Genomic DNA, 22,468 nt, shown 5'->3' with positions numbered 1-22,468 from the left:
AGTGAAGCCATTAAGCGGTCATTTTCTTTTGACCAATCGTTATCATTCTCTATACTTCATGTAAACATTTTTGTTATCAAATCAAAAAAGTTGTTGATAAAAAAAAATTTGTACATGATGTATAAGGACTGATAATGTTTGGCTTAATAGATAATGGTTTTAGCTGTTATCACGAGGTAGCAATTTAATGTATTATATCTATGAGATAAATCCACTTTGTTTTTATTCACAAACATTATAAGTTTATTGATACCAAGTTATCTTGTCGGATTCTAAACACGTGCAATTTGTGAACTTAGTATATTTTCTATATAACAAATTCTGAAAGATGGCACCCACTATGAAACCTGGTTTGAAAAAGAAAACAATTTTAAAAAAAAAGAAGTCTATATCAGAAAAACTAAAAAAAGTGGAATCAGACGATGAAAGTAAATGTTCTGATAATTCTTTAGATTGCATTGAATTTAACAGTAAGTAAACCAAAAAAAAAATTGTAATTGTTTATTACTACTAATAATTGTGTCTTTTATTTTAACTTTTACAAATATTCTATTTGTTAATAATATTTTCTGTAATTAATTTTATTCTAAGTAATAAATTTGATATTAAATATTTTTATTTAGAAAATAATATTTCTGCAAAATTATTAAAATTATTGATTTTATTTAAGTAAAAATTAAACACTTATTCTATTTTTTATTTATTAGAATTGACAATAGTTTGAATGTATGTTGTATTAAAATAATAATGTTATAAAATTAATGAAAATTTATATTTAGGTGAATCTGATCATGATGCTAGCAGTCTTAGTGAAGATGAAGGTGGTCGAGTATATGATAGTGATGATTTGGAAGATGAAGTTGAAAAATTAAAAACTTCTGATCCAGAATTTTATAAATATATTAAAGAGTGTGACAAAAGTCTTTCTAAAATATCAGAATCAAATGGTTTTGATAGTCAAGCTGAAGAAGATGAAGATTATGATGAAGATGATATTGAAGGTATCAAAGCAGAAAAACTACATAAACCATCTACTGATTTAGAAGTTAGTAGTGATAAAAATGATTTATAATAAAATAATTTCAATTATTAAATGTAAATTCAGTATTCTTTATTATTTTACTAAAATAATTTAATAGTTTTAAAATGTAAAACTAATGTATTTGTTTTTAATATACAATTTGTTTAAGAATTACCTGTAGGTTTTAAATTCTTTTAGTATAGTAGAAAAAAAATTATATATCACTGTCTTCAGAAATATTTCTTAATTAAGTATAAAAAATAATATTGAGCATATGACCCCTGTGACTGTGTTTAAAATTATGAATTTATTATATAAAATTCTGTAGAACCACATACAACTACCAAATTTTGGCTATTTTCAAACATATTTTTTCCTTCATATTTCTACCAAACATTTAAGATTTTTCACATTTGATTTGATATAACACCATTAAAAAAATCCAAAGGTGTCGAGTCATAAGATCTTAGTGGCCAATTCTAATAATCATTCCGTGAAATGATGCGAGCTCAAAATTTATTATACAATGAATCTAAAGTTGTATTAACAACTTACCTACAAAATTTTGAAGAGTAAATTCATAATTCTTGACTCAGTTACATAAGTTATTTTTATTATTTTTAATAAAACTGGAAAGTTTTTAAAATATGCAATTATTGCAGACACCCATTTTAATTATACATTAAGAACTCTATACTAGTATTAAATTAGATTAAATGGATTTAAATAACACTTAATATAGTCTTAAAGTTATTTCATTTTCTTAAATGTTTTTTTTATTTTGTTTATAACTGCTCTGAGTTTAACATTAAATTAAGAAGCCTACTTAACTCAGTTACTAATGATTGATTTCACAATACTGGACTATATAGATAATCCTGTCCTCTGTGAGAAGCAATAAACAATAGATTTTACATAAATAAAATAAATTGACAATGATGAGAATTCAGTTATCAGTAGTAATTTCATCTAGAATCTTGAGTATTACATATTTATTTATTGATTTCAGATTGGTAGTGATGAAAGTGATTTTGAAAATCAAGTTAATGAACAAGATCAGTTTATTATAACATTAGCCATGATACAATCATGGAGAGAAAAACTACAAAATTCGTAAGATATTAATTCTATTATTTCAATATGAATCATTATGTCATCAATATAAAAATAAATAAATGTATTATATTTATAAATTAATTATAGAAAACAAAAACTTAAGTATATTACCACTGCAACTAAAGCAATGACTGCAGCTTTACAAAGAGTGACAATAGATGAAATTAATAAACCTACTCCATATAAAGTTGAAGGAAGTTCAGGTAATTTTTATTACTCATAAATTTATTTATTTTTCAGCCTTTATTTATACTTTAATTTTTTACATTGATTAACAATTTTGTACTCATTATAATTTAATTATAATGACCCTAAGACTTATAATAATTTAAGGAAATATTTTAGCTTCGATGCGAAGCGGAGAAGGTATTAATTTTACTATGATGTGTTTTTTTTTTTATGTCTGTTGCCACTTTTTCTCAGCTCTCACTGGACCGATTTCTTTCAAAAATACGTCAAAAGATCACAAATCGTATCTAGTTGAAGACATTACCCTTAAAAATTGAAAAAAATTCCCTCGTTCCCCGCAAATGGGGGAAATATCCAAAAAAATTACAAATTTAAAAATCGCTAATTTTCGAAATTTTTTCACTTTTTTTTCTTAAAACTTCCATAACTTTTTGAAAAATCAACAAATCAACATAATTTTTTTTTATACTAAAACCTTAGATATTTACCTTTCATTTGATATCATTTTTTTGAAAATCTATCACTTAACCTGCTCATTGGGGGGGATTTAAAATGGCAACTTTTTTACAAAAATTAATTTTTTCAACTTAATTTTTGAAAATGTTCCGGAAAGACTGCGTCCTTTAAACATATATCAAATTAAAGCTTATTTTATGTACTACAAAATGAAAAAAAAAAATTTGTCCCGACACTTTTTTTTCTACATTTAAACGGCTGCCGTAGTTAAAAAAACACTATTTTTGTGTTAAAATTTTCGATTTTCGATTTTAAATTTTCAACTTAAAAATGCTATAACTTTTTGAAAAATGTATATATCAGCACAAATTTTTTTTTTCTAAATACATTATAAGTACATCTTTCATTTGACATACTTTTTATTAAAATTGGACAATTTCCCCTTATATAGGGGGCGTTCAAAACTTAAAATATTGTAAAAAACATAGATCTTTTTCAACTGAACTTTTGAAAATGTTCCGGAAATACTGCGTCCTTTAAACATATATCAAATCAAAGGTTATGTTATATACTATCAAATGAAAAAAAAAAATTTGTCCCGACATCTTATCTTCTATGTGCAAATGGCTGTCGAAAATTTAAAAAAAAATGTAATGTTTGCGATAAAAATTACATTTTATCGGGATGTTTTTTGTACTTAAAACTGCCATAACTTTTTCAAAAATGAACAAATAAAAATAATATTTTTTTGTATTGAAACCTTAGATATTTCCCTTTCATTTGATATAATTTTTTTTGAAAATCTAACACTTATTCTGCTCACTGGGAGGATTTAAAATAGTAACTTTTTTACAAAAAATAACTTTTTCAACTTAATTTTTGAAAATGTTCCGGAAATACTGCGTCCTTTAAACATATATAAAATTAAAGCTTATTTTATGTACTACAAAATGAAAAAAAAAAATTTGTCCCGACGATCTATCTTCTATACGCAAATGGCTACCATATTGAAAAATATACTATTTTTGTATGATAATTATGGGTTTTGTATTTTATTTTAATAGAAGTTGATGTTGCTTTTGCAATTATCCATCAATTTTTTAAAATTAAACACTATCTACAGATTTGCATCGAAGCGTTTCTTATGATAGTGATTTTAATCACTGTCAGATTAAATCTACACTGGACCCTACTATGCAATGTGTCCACTATGCCGCGACCCCACTGTGCTACCGTTTTTTAAAATTAATTTATAATAATTAATATTTAAATAGCTATTTTATTAATTTTATTAATTGATAAAAAAAAAAGATTGTCCTAAATATGATTTTTTAATTTGTTTTAAAAGATTTCTTAAACTAGATTCAGTAAAATTGTTTGAACCTTAATTGTTTCAGTAAATTTTTGAAAATGCAATCAAACTTCTTAGTCTTATGGTTTTTAGAGTTTTAATAACATTAAAACTTGTCTTATGGAATATCTAAATATTGCATTTTTAATTTTATTTTACTATCAAATTATAAATATATAAATATTATAATATATAAATTACAAATATTATCAAATTTTTAACTTCTTTATTTAACAAGTATGAATTTTTTAGTATTTAATGGAGTTCTCCAAATGTGTATGTTCGACTTATATCCAGCTATTTTAAAGTTTTTGAAACTTCCTCCTGGCTGTACTTCAAAAAATATGATATTAAAATCTAAGTATTGGAATAAAGTAAAAATGACAGTGCGATCATACTTAACTGATTTAACTAAGGTTAATAAAAAATAATTATTCTTTGTGTTTTAATAATTAGTGTACTATTTAATTTTTTGATTTTTGTTTACAGTTATTAAACAATGTATCTAGTGAAGACATTACATGTGTTCTTTTGAAACATTTACATCAAATGATTAGCTTTTTATCTTGTCTTCCAACTATTGTAAAACCTATATTAAAACGATTAGTAGCATTATGGAGTGCCAATGATTGTGAAACTGTTAAAGTTGTTGCTTTCCTATGTATATTAAAGTTAGCTAACAGTGACCCAACAGTTTATCTAGAAATGATTCTTAAGGTATTTTTTTTTTATGTTTCATTAATGTTTAAAATCTTTTCTTCTGCAACAGAAACCATAGCTTGTTACATCCTTGATTGAACTATAAACAAAAAATATTTTATTGTTTTATTTTGCAACAAAATTTACCAAGTTAGAATGTTTCATTTTATAGGATTATTGTGTTCTTTAAAAATTATTTAAAACTCGATTTAGAAATTATTTTTTGCTGTCAAATATCCCCAATAAAACTACTTTATATTATTTCTAGTTTCATTTTCTTATTAAGTTATAATTCGTTCGGTTCTGGATAAAGTTATATATTTTTTTCCCTGTAAAGATGTCACCTCAAAGTTCAGTCAATTTTGTCTTCTAAATTAAATGAAATTATTTTTTAGGCATACTTTAAATTGAAATAATATTCTAAAAATTAACTTAAATAACTGTTTTATACAAATTTTAGGCAATGTATGTTGGTTATATTGCCAACAGTAAATTTGTTTCACCTAAATCTTTACCTGGAATTAATTTTATGAGACAATCATTGACAGAAATGTTTTCTATTAATGAAGCTATTTCATATAATCATGCATTTTTATACATAAGACAATTAGCCATACATCTTAGAAATGCTGTTACGTTAAAGAAAAAGGTATATAACATAGTTAATACTAGATTGTTTTTTATTAATTTTTATTATATTTATTAAAAATCATTATCTAGGAAAACATACAATCTGTATATAATTGGCAATATCTTTCATCACTTAAATTATGGACAGATGTGTTATGTGCTACATTAAATAAGAAACAATTACAAACTTTAGTTTACCCTCTCATACAGGTAAAGAATAATTATATATTCTTATTGAAACAAATTATTAATTAAATTAATTACCATCTATGTGTTTTATTAAGATTATTATAGGATGTGTTAAACTAATACCAACAGTACAATATCTACCATTGCGGTTCCACTGTATTTCAATGTTAACAAAACTTAGTAAAGAAACTGGTAAATTTGTACCTGTATTGCCTCATATCATTGAAGTAAGTACACTTAATTTACAATAAATCTATTTTTAAAATTTTGTACTATTATTGATAGGCTTTAAGTATTGTTGACTTTCAAAAGAGACATTCTAAAACTTCTATGCGTCCTATGGATTTTACTTGTGTGTTACGTTTATCAAAGTCACAATTACAAGAAAATGTATTTAAAGATGCAGTTATTGAAAATCTACATTCTTCTTTGATGGATTATCTTATTGTTGAAGCACACACAATAAGTTTTCCAGACTTAGTTATTCCCCTTACTATAAAAGTAATGTTGGTTTGTTTTATATATATTTTTAAATATTTTGTGTTTATTTAAAAATATTTTTTGTAGTTAAAAGAATTTATTAAGAACTGTAAAAATATAAATTATACTCGGAAATTACGTACCATATTAGATAAAGTAAAAGAGACGTCTACTATGATAAATGAAAAAAGAGGAAAAAGTGGAATACCTCTTTATGATTTGAAAGCAATTCAAGCATGGGAATCTGATATAAAAATAGCAGGTACACCAATGTCACAATATTATGATAGCTGGTTTAAATTAAACCAACAACAAATGGCTAGAAAATTAACAAATAATATTGCTGTGAGTAAAATTTATTTACTTAATTTTTAATTATATAAAATTTATTTGATACTTTGAATATAATATGTTAAAGTCTGTGTATATTTTATGGACTTAAAATTTTTTATAAATAATATTAATCAATTTATATCCTTTGATTTGTATTAAAGTATAAAGAATTAAAAAAATCAACTAGATTAAAAAGAACTAATAAGTTTATTTAAATTTTTCATAATGTATGATAAATCTAAACATTTTATAGAAAAAAAATTATTAACAGCAATTAGAGCTGTTTAAAGAAAACCATCATCATAGAAAATTTCGAATTTCTTATGCATTTTCAAATCTGGTATAAATGTGAATAAAGTATTTTGATTATTATTATATTATAGCTTGGAGAATTCAATATTCCTACATTAATAAAACACAAGAAAAAAGAAAATGGTAATAAAGAACCAGCAGAACTATTTCCATCTGATGATGAGGAATTTGAAGCAAATTTTGGGTAAAATTAAATTTGTTTAATTATATTAAATTAAGTATGCAAGTTTATTTAGTATATAAATTTTTATTCCAGATCATCTGATGAAGACAAAGAAATGAATGAAGAGGTTGGCAGTGATGATAATGATAGTAGCATTGAAGACAATTAGTTAATTTGATTTGAAAAAGATGTAATCTACATTTTATGTAAAATTAAATAAATCACTATTATTATATAAATACTACTAGACAAATGTTGATACTTTATAAAAATATTTCATTTTTATTCTTTTAAATATTCACATTGCTACTTTAAGATTTATAACACCTATCTTAAAAGAACTTTTAAAAGGAACAGCAAAAAAAATCTTATGTTTGTGTTAATTTACTAATGTAAATTTTTTAATTTTTGGAGTTTGAAATATAACAACTCTGCTTAATCCCAGATAGCATCTTTGAATGTATTATATTGATTAAATAAAAAAAAGTATATTATTTTTTATAAATTATATATATATATTTTAAGATTAAATGTCATTAATATTTAAATTAGATGGTTTGGCCTAGTCTGTAACAAGGCAGAAATTGATACATACTAATTTGGATTCGAAACTCGGTCACAGGCATCTTTATTTATAAACCACTTTTGGGAGAGGTCACGTGTCTTTTAATGGGTTTTAAATTCATTAAAAAAAAAAAATAATAATAATAATAATAATGTTAAATCTATTCATTAGATATGAGCAAGTATTGAGTAGAGAGTTATCGAGGTGAAATCTTTTTTTAAATTCGTTATGGTAAATTAAAGCAGGATCTGTTAAAAAGCATTACGCCTAATTTCATTTGGTTACAAGATTTTTAATAAAAATGCTTAGTTGAGAATTTTAAACCAGAGTTGTTAAAAAAAAACCTGTTTAAAACTTTTAAATGTCCTCCAAGACAATGACGCTACTAGAGCTAAATTCTAGCACTAAAATTGTGCAAAGCTTACAAAGTTGCCTCCCACACCCCCTAATTCATTATATTATGTTACAAATTAATAAATTATAATGTATAATTATTTATTTAACATATATATTTGTTGAAGAAATTAGAGTTTTGTTTTTGTTTATAATAATTAATGTAAATGGCTATAATGTATAATGCTTATATTAATGTTGCCGAATCATAAATGACAGTATAATCGAATTAACCATTATAGTTGATAGGTAGCTTACTATTGAAATGTCTCAGTTATCACAAAATGATTTTATTTAACAACAGTAGTATAATATGAATGTAATACAAGAAAAGTAAAAAACTAATAATAAATACTTTTATTTTTTTATAAATAAAAATACTTAGTTGAAACTATATTTTAAAATTACTATAATAATAATTATATACTATATAATTCAGGGATGGTACTAGAGTTTAGCACCTTCAATAGTTGCGTCACTATTATAAGACCAATTTAAATTTTGTCATTTTAAACACTTAAAAAGCATTGAGAAATTGAAACGTTTTTTAATTTTTTTGTAATTGTATTTTTTGTAAAAATTATATTTTATTATAAAATCACTAAATACATTGTTATTTAAATGATTCTTATTGAATATATCCACTTCGAATTGATTTTTTTCAAATAAAAATTTTAGTAAATTTTACATACCAGATTTATACAGTTATATATTTTTTTTTGAAGCACCTACACTGTTTCTATTATCATCATCATAACAATATTGATAAATGTGTGAAACGCGTTATCACCAATTATAAAATTTATTTTTATTGAATAGATGAGAAAATTTATTATTATACATAAATATATTGATTTAACAGTGAAAAACTGAAAGATTTAATAATCGATTTTATATAATTATTAGTAGTAAAACTAATAAATTATTTATTTACTCAAAATGAAACATTTGAAATTTATATCTAGGACAGTTTTGGTTCGTAATGGAAATGTCGATGAAGCATGTCGATTGTTAAATCGCATTATGGGTTCTGAAGGTTTTTTTGATCAGTATAGGCGTACAAGATTCTATGAAAAACCAACTCAAATGAGACGACGGATCAATTTTGAAAAATGTAAAGCTATTTACAATGAAGATATGGATCGTAAAATCAAGTTTGTTTTAAGAAAAAATCGTCCTGAACCATTTCCTGGGTGTTATTAAATAGAAATTTATGTCTTTAATATAATATATCACTATGAAAATGAAAAAATTACTAATATGTTGTGCTTTTGTAACAGATTTAATAAACGATCTTAGAAATTGTATGATTAAATAAGGTTTTATATTCATTTTTTCTATTTAAAATAGTCGATTATACATCCTTTTTGTTGCTTTATGGTAAATATTTAATCTTCAAACTTTCTAATGTATTGCCTCATATAAATGTTTGAAATTATTTAGTGAAGAAGAATTCTAACAAATACATTATACTTATTTTATTTCTTCTATTTATATTATATTTAATATATTTTTTTAATTGAATTTTTGTTAATATTAAATATTGTTAATTGATCAGATATTTATTGAGCGATAGTTATTAATATAGTCAAAGTCTAAGTAACTTAAGGTAAGATTGTCACAAATCTGAAAAGTCAGGGAAATTTTTTGTTTAGTCAAGGAATTTTATTAAAGAACTTAGAATTTTGAAAAAAAATTTTCACAGTGCAGGACCAGACTGCCCCAAAAGACACAATAATTGTGTTGCTTTAAAATTTTAACTATTATAGGATCTTTTTTTTGTGTTGCCTCCTTCCTGAAAAATGTCTGGAAAGTTAGAAATTTAAAAATAAAAAAATGTGGTAACTATAGGATAGCACTTTAAAATGTAAAAAAAGTAATATTAGGTTACCTTTAAAATAATATATATGTATATTTATACTAAGAAATACATGTTTTTTGTAGTTTATTACTGGAGTTGAAATCAAATTAATAATATTAAAAATTTATTACTATAATAATATTACTTTTTACTTTCATGTCTTTAGGTAAATATTTAAAAAATATTCTTTTCAATAGATATTAAAGCTAAAAACTAAACAAATTTTAATTCTTATATTGTTAAATGATGAGTTCTAATATTTTAACACAAATAATTTTATAATTAGAATCGAGTTTTAGTTAAATTATACAAAATAATTATAGTTATATGCTGTTTTAAATGATCTAAATAAAACAGTGTTAGGTTAATTTAAATGTATAAAACATGTTTTAATTAAATATGATTAATATATGTATTTTTTTAAACATCACAACATTGCTTAAATCATATTTGTTCAAAATTAATTTTAATTTAAAATATATCAAGAATTTTCAGTTTATATATATGCATATAAATTTAAAAAATAAATTTGCTATTTTAAATAAATATTTTAGCTTCGTCCTGAATATGAAAAGGTATTAATTTTACTCAAAGATTTTTTTTAGCATTCGCTAGACCGATTTCTTTTAATGATACGTTGAAGGATCAAAAATCGTATCTAATTGAAGACATTGCTCTTAAAAATAGAAAAAATTCTCCGTATATGAGGGAAATCTCCCAACAATTTTTAAAATTAATATTACTTAAAACTCAACTTTTTTAAAATATCTTAGATATTTTCTTTTTATTAGACATAGGGGTATATTTGATAAAGTGTATTTCTTGGCTTTATTTAGATACAATAACAGTATATCTCCATTTAACTGTTATATAATGTTTTTTATGTCTTACAGGAGCGTAACGTTATTTTTTAACCAGTATTTCAGAAGTTATTAATAATTTAAAATAATATTTTGCAGTTTATAATGTCTATTCAAAATTTATATTTAAAGTAAAAAAACTGTACTTACCTAGAAAATTGTTCTGGTTACCAATAGTTTATGATGGCTAAATTATAATATCAATTTCATAATAATTAACAAAAGTCAATATTCAAACTTTCTTTTGTGTTTTTTCTATTTCTCCGTAAAAATGATTGAATATTAAACTTTATATTAAATTTAATTACTATAATAATTATTTATCCATATATTTTACTCATAATTCATATTAATATGGTACAACTCGAAATCAAGATATAATTAAGGAATTATATTGAGGGCCGGATTTAGGGGAGGGCTGAGTGGGCTGCAGCTCAGGGCCCCCCACAAATTTGATATACATTGGTACCACAAATATGATAATAATTGTTATTTAATAAGTAAAAAAATATATTTCCTTGTTTATGTATAAGGGGCTCCCACAATGCATTCCGCCCAGGGGCCACCACATACCTAAGTCCGCCCCTGATTATATTAACTAAAATTATATCCTGATTACAACAAAAAAGTAACATCAGCTTCTGTAGGAAATAACATTGTTTTTGGAATAATCTAATTATTCCTTCAAAAAATGAAACATTATCAACAGATTCGCATTGAATAGTTTTTCATGATAATCATTTTTGTAACTTGTCCAAACTATGCTGCAGCCCCCTCACTTTGTTGGTTTTCTTGGCTGTCTCTTTTTTGTTATTGTTCATATTTATAATTTATATCCAGTAAAATATAAATTATATACTTAGTAGTCGTCATAATATGACGATATTATTATGTTACCAAATGGGGTTGTTAAAAATCATATTAAAAATACCTTCTCAGCTTCGCATCGAAGCTAAAAACTGATAAAACACAAATAAACCATTTAAAACGTCCCATAAAACCAACGTAAATATTGAAATATTTATTGTTTTAAATACTGAATGTTTAAAACGTATCGAATGTGTTACCAATATTACTATTACATGTAACATAAAATTGCAGGAATGCTTATACCTAAAGTAATCATTAAGTTAGATAAATTTGAATGCATTTATAACGTCGTTTCAAATATAGAAATTACATTGTAATTGTCATTTCGAGTTGTAATGGTTAGTTTACATTTTTGTCGTACTGGTAGGCAATTTAATTTTGATACTGTGGTGGCTCGTTAACGTTAAATCGAAACGAAACGTTAGTTGTGTGCGACAACTGCGATTGCCGACGGGGTGTAAATGAAAAGCGAAATTAGTCAGACAAACGAGTGATGATTACCAGTCCTCTCAAAATTGATGTTTTACAAACGTTTGTTATACATTACATACAACACCACAATACAATTCGATTTTCGCTCTTTTATAAATAAATAACAATAGTACGTTTGTTTTTATTCATCATTTTAAAATATATTAAAACCTTATTTATAATTTAACGTTGATAACTTTTATAGTGTTCTACAAAAGTCAAACAAAAACTGAAATTACCTCATTTTAGCATCAAAAATGCCAAAACAAACATTATTTATTCCAGTTCACTAATTTTTTATTTATAGCTTTCAGTACTAAATTTATTAAGCATAGAAATAATGTGGTATTACTTTCAACATCTAATAAGATACTATTAATATTATAATATTAATCTAACAATGAGTTATTATAATGACCTACAAACACGACGTGTGAATATTAAGGGGCTAAGTCTTAAAAAGAAGTATTATATACATTATAATATGAAAATATTTGATATATATATACGACTGCAACCCGGTAATTTGCAGAACATGGGAAATCATTGCGACTATATTGTATTCATGTATTTATGTCAGTAAACCTTAAAAAAAATATTTTCATAAAATTATTATATGTATAATATTTTTGTAATTTCCAATTCATACATAAAAAAAAAAATATTACACAAACAATAAAACTTTGCTACAGGGTAGGTTTTAGATAAATTATTGACGACAAAAATAAATCAGTAAATTGTTCATTTATAAATTTAGAAACTAAGTCCTATGACAGAAGAATTATCTGGAACAACTTGTACATTTTTTGCAGTCTAATTTTATAAAGAAAACTGGGGATGCACTTTTGTTGATCGAGCATTCCTTAGGTAAGGCCATTTCTTTTTTTTTCGACTTGAATTTTAAATAATAATATAAAATGGACAAAAAATGTTAAATAAAATTACTACTCATAACAGTATAAAAGTAAAGTTGTTTTTTGAAGATTTAGTTTAAAAATATATATTGTATTGTAGTATTGAGTTGTATTGTAAAAATTTTAAAAAATAACAAAAAAAAACATTTTTGTTTTTATAAAATGACCCTTTTTAATGCAATATTTAGATAAATATTAATTATTTAACAATTAGAAAATAAAATACAATGATTGTTGTTTATTGAATTTTATATAAATTATAAAAGTTATCATGTTTAAAAATCAGATCTACTAATTGTCTCAATGCTACTATTATTATCATCTTCATTTTTTTTCTTCGTCTTCATCAGATGATCTAAAATGTAATTGTGTATATACTGAATAATTTTGCATACTTAATTTAATATAAATGAATAAATTCAATTTTATTCAATATTTGCTTCAAATTGCTTATTGTCAGATGGGAATAGTTCTGATGATTTTTTTTTCCATTTTCTTTTTTCTTGTGTTTTATTAAAGTAAGAATATTTAACAATTTTCTAAACATTAATATAATAATAATCAAAATAATTTATTCTCATTTTTACCGAGTTCGGTAAGTATAAAACTTATTTATTAAGTTCCACGAGGACTTAATTTAAAGATGGCAACTAGACTAGCGTGACTCTAGTTTAATTATTAAAGAAAACCATCGGGAATGGTCAATTCGTACTCTTATTGACCAGACTATAATTTAAGCAAGACCATTCCTTGTTAAATGCCAATTTATAATAATTTAAGATATGCAGTGAAAATTAATTTTTACTCAATAAAAAAGTATCTAATATTTAATTATTTAGAATACATAAGAAATCCAATTTTAACAGTCTTTCCTTTCTGTCATCATAATCTTCGTTAAATACAAAACATTATACTTTAAACAGTCCGAACGTCAAAATAGTAGAAAAAGTTCTCCGATAACTTAGTTAATAATATTATTTCCTGTAATTTCAAAATCTACAAATATATATTTAAAGCGAAAATTCTGATAATTGTGACTATAGTTCTGATCCTAACTTAGGATTTCTAATGTAAAATTGTAAGCAACCAACCAACTGTGGCTTTTATGAGGCTGAACATCCACCATTAATAGAGGTTTTGTTGATATTTCTTACATAATTAATATATATATATATATGTAAGTACATAATTTTTTTTATGATTCTGTATAAAGTTTAATAAGTGCGGGTTGTTGAAAAATGACCCGCGAGCGTCTTTGTGAAATGATTGGGCGATCAAAAATTTTCCCTATTTTAGTAAAATCTGAAGCGACATTTATTTTTTGCATCTATTAAGTGGTTATCAAGAAAAATTATAAGTTAAGGCAATTGCACAGAAGTGTTAATTATCCTTAGGCCAACTTTAAATAGTTTTTAGTCATTTTTTTTTTAAACATTTGGAATTGAAATATCCAACTAAAATTGGTCTAGAATTTTTCGTTTTACAGCCCCACTTATTTTTTGAATCGCCTTTGAATAACGACCGGCTTTTTGATCTTTCAATTACTCGTAAACCATTGCTCTGTTAAATTATTATTTAAATTGAACGCTGCGTGATGTTAGTATTTGTCACAATTTAGGAAATAAGACATTTTATTATGCACAATAACAACCGTATAAATAATTCAGATTTCAACTTCAGCGCCCTCATATTGTTAAAGTGAATACGGATTACCCGCTGCTCAACTAATGATCAATTTACATTTTTATGAATGACATTATTTCGCGTTGCTACTTAATCAAACGACGCAAAATGTAAAACAACGTTCTAATCTATAAGATCGATAATAATGATAAATTTAAGTAAAATTATAAATAAAGTCAGTTCCGCACATATGACTAGAATTACAAATTTTTTTGAGAAGGGTTGTTAAACAATTACTGTCTTATTACTCATTATAAAAATTTAATGAACAAGTAGGTTCAAAAACCGACGGCGACATTAGAAATTTCGCAAAGGTGACCAGATTAAGAACATTTTTACTGATCTAAAAAAAATAATACGGTCAATAATTTTTTTTATTGTTAAACATATTTTTGTTAATGGCATAAAATATTTATTTCCTTGGTAAATAATGTAATTGTAGTAAAAAAATGTTTTGTTTAAGCAACAAAAAATTATCGTCGGCTGTATATTAATAATAAATTTGTTGATTTTACAAAGGTTTTTGTTTTCAGTGTGCGGTCAAATGGTCAAGAGAATATTTTCCATGATGGTTTCGTTCACCATACCTTAGATCAGATGTCATTATTGACGCTGGATGTGTTACAATTTCCATAAAAAGTTTTTGTTTTATTCTACAAGGTAAGTCTAATAAGTAAACAACTACTATTAAAATGTGCATAATAGTAATGCCAATTGATTTTATTTTCAGATAAAATATATTTTATTCAGTCGATTTCATAGGAAAACTTAATCAAATAATAACGCTGTTTTGTGGTTAATCGAGTCAAGTGGTGGTTTGACGGAAGGGTCGTCATTATAATGTTTCATGATGGTCATTCATCAGCAACATAGTTTCATACAGTAATTTGGCCGCTATTATATTGACTGTCATACACGTGGCTTTGAACCACTTTAGCGGAGGTTCATGATTTTGTATACGGAATTAATCAAGTGCATAAAGTGTCCTCTTTAAACAAGCTGAATGGATGATAAACATATCGTACAGATTGTGTATAATACAACGTATCGATGATTGCTAAAGGGGACTTATTTTGTAGTGCTCGACTACAATAACACTCTTAATAGCTGCTCGCCCACTACTTATGTCCCGCCCACAACGAATAAAAAAAGTTTTCGGGTTACTGATACATGTGGTACAACAAAATTACTGTCAATTTTTAGTTCATTGTCTGTTTGATATCACATACAATTATGATAATTATCAAGTCTATTATGACTGTTGAAAAATAACATATTTATTAAGTAAACCGTACAAGATAAAATATACGTGAAATGATCACGTTCAAATATAACTCTAAAACACCTGTTAACTTAAAAAATATAATTAAATGATTTGTAGTGAACTTTTGCTCGTAGTTATTCAATTTTATTTTCTTAAGTAGGCCGAAGCTTAAAAATTACAGCTGAAAGTCGCTCATTTTAGGTATTTTTTATTGTAAAATTATCTCGTATTATAAAACAAAATTATTCAAACGTTTTAGAAATTTAAAAACATTTATCTAGAACAATAAAATAGATAACAGTTATTAGTAAACAAACGAAATGGTTGGTAAAAACACGACAAGCATCAGTAAAAACGAATAAGCGGAGGCAATTCATACAACACCAAAAGGGGAGACGACGGCGGTCTTTTGGAGTGGTCATTATTTTATTTGCTCGTTTGTACAAAACGGAATCCCTGTGGTGATAGCAAGTTGCCCTTCGGCACAGCTCTTTTACATTCATACACACACACACACACACACATGTATATATATTTATACATTAATAACTACGTGATACAGCAATAATAAAGACACAACCCTCAACAGTGATTTCATTTCTCTTATTCTTGGTCAGCATCCACTTGTCGACAGAAATCCTACCCTTCTTGCTTTGTTTTTTCTTTTTTATCCTGCTGTGTGGAGTTTTTATTTTAAATCTCTCAGACTTTTAGATTTCGGCAATAAAAAAGTCAAGAACTCAAATGTTAATTTGTACACGCACTTAAATGCTACGTAAAAATGTAATTGCTAGGTAATGTATTCAGCTAGTCATGTCACAGACAAAACATGAAAACTCAAGTACTTCATAGATAAATAAAACATTAAATTTTACAAGATTTAATTAAAATTACACGCGTAAGAATTCTACAGCATTTTTCTGAAATATTGTTATTTTATATTTAATTAAACGTAAAAAGTCGCAAGAGTTATTGATGACTTTAAAAACAGTTATAAAAATAACTATATTACTGATTGAATTTTTCTAAAAAGAGAAAAAATATTATAACGATTAAATTGGTTTATATCAAAATGACATTTATCTATATTTTTATATTTTAAAAGTCGTACAATATAAGAAACTTTAGACATATGATATTATTTCAATTTATAAATTAGAACTATTTCAGTCATTGAAATCAAAACTCTGAAAAATTAAAAATAAATTTAAATGCTAAGATAATATTTTACACTTGAATTATATAAATAAATTATAAAAAATATATTATACTTTCCGTATTAAAATACAGTTATATAAAAATATGTTAATTTATTTAAACATTTTTGGTGGATGTCATTCTACTGCATTATTGAGTCATGAAGATAATAACCATAATAGATACAGTAGAGTTAAAAAATTTTGGAGGTTAAATAGCCTTCATTCGGATCTTCAGGTGGGGACTAATGCTACGAGCAATTCACTAAAGGAGATGATTAAAAATAAGAATAGCGACGTGGAATATAAGTTTCTAGAGATCTGCGGTAAATTGGAGAACCTCAATATTGAAATGGAACGCCTTAAAATAAATGTAATAGGAATAAATGAATTTAAATAGTCAGAGAAGGTAGATTTCTGGTTAGAAGACAAGAATGACACACACACAGAGTCACACTATACTTAGTGGATATGATTATAGAGTAACAGTAGTCGGTTTCATATTAAACAGAGAAATTGGAAAACAGTAGTCGATATTATTTAATACAACGACCGAATAATTGCCATTAAACTAGAAAAAAATCTGTAGATATATTTTTATACATACCAACCTCAACTCGAAAAGATGAAGAAATGGAGGAAATGTATGAACATGTAAATGAGATGATAGAAATAAAAAGCGAAAAGGCAAACTGGATCGCAGTAGAGACAAAAGAACATGAAGTACAGGTGTGATTGATGTAGGCAAAATAAACCAAAGAGGAGATAAATAAATATGATCATAATGGACACAATGCATTTACAGCCAATAAGGAGAACAATACATAGAAAATGTCGGGAGCAAGAGTAAGATATCAAATCGATTACATATTGGTAAGAAAAGCTATAAATATAGAAATAATATATTGAAAAGCTGTGTGTAAATGATAGCAGACATGTGAAATAAACAGAGACAGTCCATAGACAGAGAAGATGCAGAATAAAAGAATATATAATAACCTATTTTGAAAAAGGAAGTTGAGACAGTAATAAAAGAGCTAAAACACGATAAAGCTACTGATATAGAAAAACATAAATGGAAAAATGTCAATAGCAATGAGAGGCGCAGGAAAAGATATATCATTTATAATTATATATGATACGTATACAAAACGGTTGGTTTTTAAGAATTTCAAAAAGTGTTTGATGATACTATTACCGAAAGGGAAAAATATGATGGTCATAGAACCACGAGCTTAATAACATATGCATAAAAAATATTAGCAAAGATCATAAACAAAATAATAGAAACAAAAATAAATGACTATCTGAAAGAAGATCAATTTGATTTCAGGAAGAATAAGAATACCAAGGAGGCTATACTGTGCTTAAGAATAATCATAAAAAACAGTATTTCCGGAACACTTTCAAAAGTTAATTTTTTGTGAAAAAGTTGTTATTTTGAATCCCCCTCTGTGGGCAGGTAAAGGATCAGATTAAAAAAAAATATATATCAAATGATAGGTAAAGATATCGTGCATCTATAAAAAAAAATTATATTGATTTTGTCATTTTTGAAAATTATGGCAATTTTAAGTAAAAAAAAAAACAGAACAGTGGGTACGTGGCATAGTTGGGTCCAGTAAAGATGATATCTGACAGTGATTAAAATCACTATCAAAAAAACGCTTCGATGAAAATCTGTAGATAGTGTTTAATTTTAAATTAAATAATAATTGGTGAATTATTTCAAAAGCTACATGATCTCCTATTTCCTTATTTATATCCTGATTACAAGTTTTATGAAGCTAAAATGATGAAAATTAGCGATTTTTAAATTTGTAATTTTTTTGGAGATTTCTCCCATTTACGGGGAACGAGGGAAATTTTTTCAATTTTTGAGGTTAACGTCTTTGATTAGATATGATTTGTGATCTTTTGACCTATTTTTGAAAGAAATCGGTTCGAGAAAGCTGAGAAAAAGTGGTAACAGACACAAAAAAAAAAAATTAAAAATTAAAAAAAAAACACATCATTATTCCCATCAGTCAAATTAATACTTTCTCAGTTTTGCATCGACGCCAATATATATAGAGTAAAAAAACCGCTGTACATAGCGTTCATCTACCTAGAAACAACGTTAACTGGGAAAAATTATTCAATATTATGAAAGCCATTAATATTGATATTAAAGACAGAAGAATTATTGATATACTATACTTAAATAAAAACGTTGTCATAATATAAAAATGAAGTAAAAAAAAAAAGAAAATTATATTTAAAATATTATTAATATAAGGATTAAATTAACTAGCTACCTTTTCAAACAGGAGCGACATTTTAATTTTTATTGGTACGCATAGATATCGCAGACACCACAATGTGCAAGGTGGACGGGTTAATTATTAAAAGCTTAAAGGCTAAAAATGATTAAGAATTTTAGGTATACAAATGTTTACTTTGCTTACCGCAAATGTTACCCCGTCTTCAAAAGTCAATCACTGCATAATGTCTGTACTAGATGATCTACAGTAGGTATATCACAGTACATAATATAAGTGACACATTCAATTGAGTGATGTATTTTTAAGATACATTATTTACTATTTATGACACATTCAAAAATAGATTATTAATCAATTATTATTTTTATTTGCAAGTGAGAACTGATTATTAAATATATTATTAAAACCGATATTCTATAACTGTTTTGCTATCATGGTTCAATTAAAATTTAACTACCAATGGGTATTGATACTTAGTGAATTCTGTAAGTAAAAAAATAATCATTGAAACTTACCGAGCGGAAAGACACTTGGCAAAATAATTGTACGTTTGTTGAATGGTCTGTAGATAGAGTGAATAATGACATACAAAATAACGAGCATCAAAAATAACATTTCATCGGATGAATCGCCTAACATAATAGCGTCGATTTTATGAAAAACTGAAAATAATATGAAGAAAAAACGACCCAATGATATAAAACTCGATTCAATGAATACTTCACGTTATTTGCATGATCCCTTTTTCAGTTATTTCTATCTCGTTCTACTCTTCTTTTATAATGTTTAAACGTAAACATAAATACATACAAGTTAATCCATATAATGTTAAAAATATAAGTGTGTTTATAAATACACTTGATGGAGAATTTATCTACTAGAGCATAAATTGTGTAACAAATTATAATTAAAAGCATTTTGTCAGATGATCAAATATAATGGCTGCATGTTTTTGTATATTTCATTAGGTTACATTTAATTACAAAATCTATATATAAGATACAATTGAATTCTATTTAACATATATTATCATATAAAAAAAAATATTAGTTATAATATATTATAATAATTTAGTTAAGATTAAAATAGTTACAACATATTTATATAGTTGGCACAATTATAATAATAATAGGAATGACTAAATAAATTTAGTTGTCTATTTTTTATACTCGTATCAACTATATAAAATCATTTTTTCAACTATATACTTATGTTATTGGTCATTACTGAGGATCCTTAAGTTTCACTAGGTCAGCTGATTTATAATCAAAATTTGATATGATTGGTAATATTTCTTGTTGTATTTAGTATTTAATTAATATTTTAAATATATCTTTACTTTAAAATAATGTTAGCTACATGTAATAAATTTTTATTATACAGTTGTGAGAAATATTCTAACTACTTGTATATAATTTAATAATAAAAAAAGGTAAATAAACTTAAAAAATATATTAAACCCAACCCAACCATTACATTTTTTTATGCATTTTTCGGATACTTTCAACCTTTTTTTTTTAATTGCCAAAAAAAACCATCAACAATAATTATTTTAGATTTGTAAGTAATGCATGTCCTTATAAATTATTTCCAATTATTTAAAGATAATTATTAGAAGTGAAGAGCAAATTAAAGGTCATGGAATTCTTGTGGGGTAAGCGACTTTAAAATCTAAAAAATTGTTGTTATTACTATTATTTTCGACTCTGGGAATCACTGTTGTTAATCTTAATTTAGGTTGTACAAACTAAAGTTATGATATCAAGTAAAATATATACATACATTTTTTTTTACGTGATAGTAACTTTAAGTCTTAAATTGAATTTCGAATTATCAAAAAGCTGGTAAGTTGGTATAGTGTTTGAAAGTGTTAATAAATCTTATAATCGCTTTTAAATCAATTTTTATCCATGATAGATTATGTTTAAAGCTGGTGAAACTTATTAGGATTCTAATATGTCAACCTTTCTGTGCATATACCTGTTAATTCATTTTATTATTAGTTCAATAAACTATTAAAGAGTTAATCAGTTTTTTTTTAGGACACGCTAAAGTTAAGTTTCCTGGTGTAATTTTCTTAAGTGACTCCTACTAACGTTATGATAATCCTAAAATACAATAACAAATAAACTCGTAATAGTAAAATTCATTTATAATTGCATCATAACTTTTTATTTTTATTAAAGGCGCAAAGGAGTTGTCAGAATTGTTTTAAAGAGAATAAATACTTGAGAAAACATTTTACTATCTTTTTAAAATGTTATAAAAATGTTTTATCTCAACGCAATTTTCGTCTGGTAGTCTATATTCTATACCTTTTCATGAAATCTCATTACATGAGTTTATAGATAACTAGATATCTATATATAGAAGCTATAGCCTTCCGAAAAAAAAAATTATTTTATTTAACTTTTTTATTTGTTTGAACTATTTATAAAACTATTAATTGTTATAAATGTCGCTGAATAACTAAATATAAATTACTCCCAAGATATTAGCCGATATCTCTGTTATCGAATAATTTCCAAATATTCGATTCATCGCTAATTTATACTCTTTTTTTTTTTTTCTGCTTTCATATCCTCAGCAATGTTTTGTGTTAATTTTACAATCGATTTGGTCAGTAAATTTAATCTGTTTCTTGCCATTTATTTTCGGACTTAACTAAAACAATAGTTATCAATCCTCCTATTTGTTTCTATACCCACCAATCAATAATTCATGGTTCATAAAAAGATCTTAAATATAGTGCAAATTAAAATAATTTTTCTCGGACTTACTTAAAAGTAGGAAATTGTCTAGTTATATTTTAAATAAGCAGACCATGTTCTCTTTTTCGGTTAGGGCAAATACCAAAATGTTATTTTTAAATCATATCACTACGCAATATTTGATATGAAGTGTCTGTCTGGATAAACTCTCTAAATAAAATAATTGTTCGGAAAAATTAAAAATAATTAATTACATATTAATCACAAGTTTTACAACAGTGTGTAATCATAAGAATGTTTTAGATAGTCAATTTGATGAAAATCGCGCTAGTAAATTATTCTAAAACGATAAGTGGAAAACGGGACGAGAAGTATGTATAATGTCAAAAGACCGCGATGTTCTTCATAATATGGGGTCGGGTCCGTTCAGGGGGCCGGACCATCCAAGTCCCGGCTTGGCCAACCACAGACGGGCAT

The 22,468-nt window shown here is 25.1% G+C and overlaps 2 protein-coding genes across 2 annotated transcripts; both read left to right on the top strand.

Moving 5' to 3' along the window:
- The first annotated feature begins 213 nt into the window (after positions 1–213).
- Positions 214–7,178, top strand: LOC126901367 (nucleolar complex protein 2 homolog). Its single transcript, XM_050677777.1, has 13 exons — positions 214–470; positions 780–1,045; positions 2,031–2,134; positions 2,225–2,340; positions 4,386–4,549; positions 4,623–4,850; positions 5,293–5,481; positions 5,553–5,672; positions 5,747–5,878; positions 5,937–6,152; positions 6,219–6,476; positions 6,848–6,960; positions 7,033–7,178. The coding sequence occupies exons 1-13, from the start codon at positions 329–331 to the stop codon at positions 7,106–7,108; spliced, it is 2,124 nt and encodes a 707-aa protein (XP_050533734.1). The 5' UTR covers positions 214–328; the 3' UTR covers positions 7,109–7,178.
- A 1,513-nt stretch (positions 7,179–8,691) lies between these two features.
- LOC126901377 (28S ribosomal protein S21, mitochondrial) lies at positions 8,692–9,416 on the top strand. Its single transcript, XM_050677793.1, has one exon. It carries the CDS (start codon positions 8,837–8,839, stop codon positions 9,098–9,100), a length of 264 nt encoding a protein of 87 aa, XP_050533750.1. The 5' UTR covers positions 8,692–8,836; the 3' UTR covers positions 9,101–9,416.
- Positions 9,417–22,468: the final 13,052 nt, after the last annotated feature.

The sequence above is a fragment of the Daktulosphaira vitifoliae genome, unplaced genomic scaffold, assembly GCF_025091365.1.
Source record: "Daktulosphaira vitifoliae isolate Bord-2020 unplaced genomic scaffold, ASM2509136v1 Scaffold_3, whole genome shotgun sequence".
Taxonomy (NCBI): Eukaryota; Metazoa; Arthropoda; class Insecta; order Hemiptera; family Phylloxeridae; genus Daktulosphaira; species Daktulosphaira vitifoliae.
The sequence above is the reverse complement of the archived record's forward strand: the minus strand, read 5'-3'. Positions and strand labels throughout refer to the sequence as shown.

Coding starts and splice junctions, on each gene's coding strand:
- LOC126901367 (XM_050677777.1), top strand. CDS start 329: ATGGCACCCACTATGAAACCTGGTTTGAAAAAGAAAACAATTTTAAAA. Junction 2,341..4,385: donor TAAAGTTGAAGGAAGTTCAG/GTAATTTTTATT, acceptor TGAATTTTTTAG/TATTTAATGGAGTTCTCCAA. Junction 6,961..7,032: donor GAATTTGAAGCAAATTTTGG/GTAAAATTAAAT, acceptor TTTTTATTCCAG/ATCATCTGATGAAGACAAAG.
- LOC126901377 (XM_050677793.1), top strand. CDS start 8,837: ATGAAACATTTGAAATTTATATCTAGGACAGTTTTGGTTCGTAATGGA.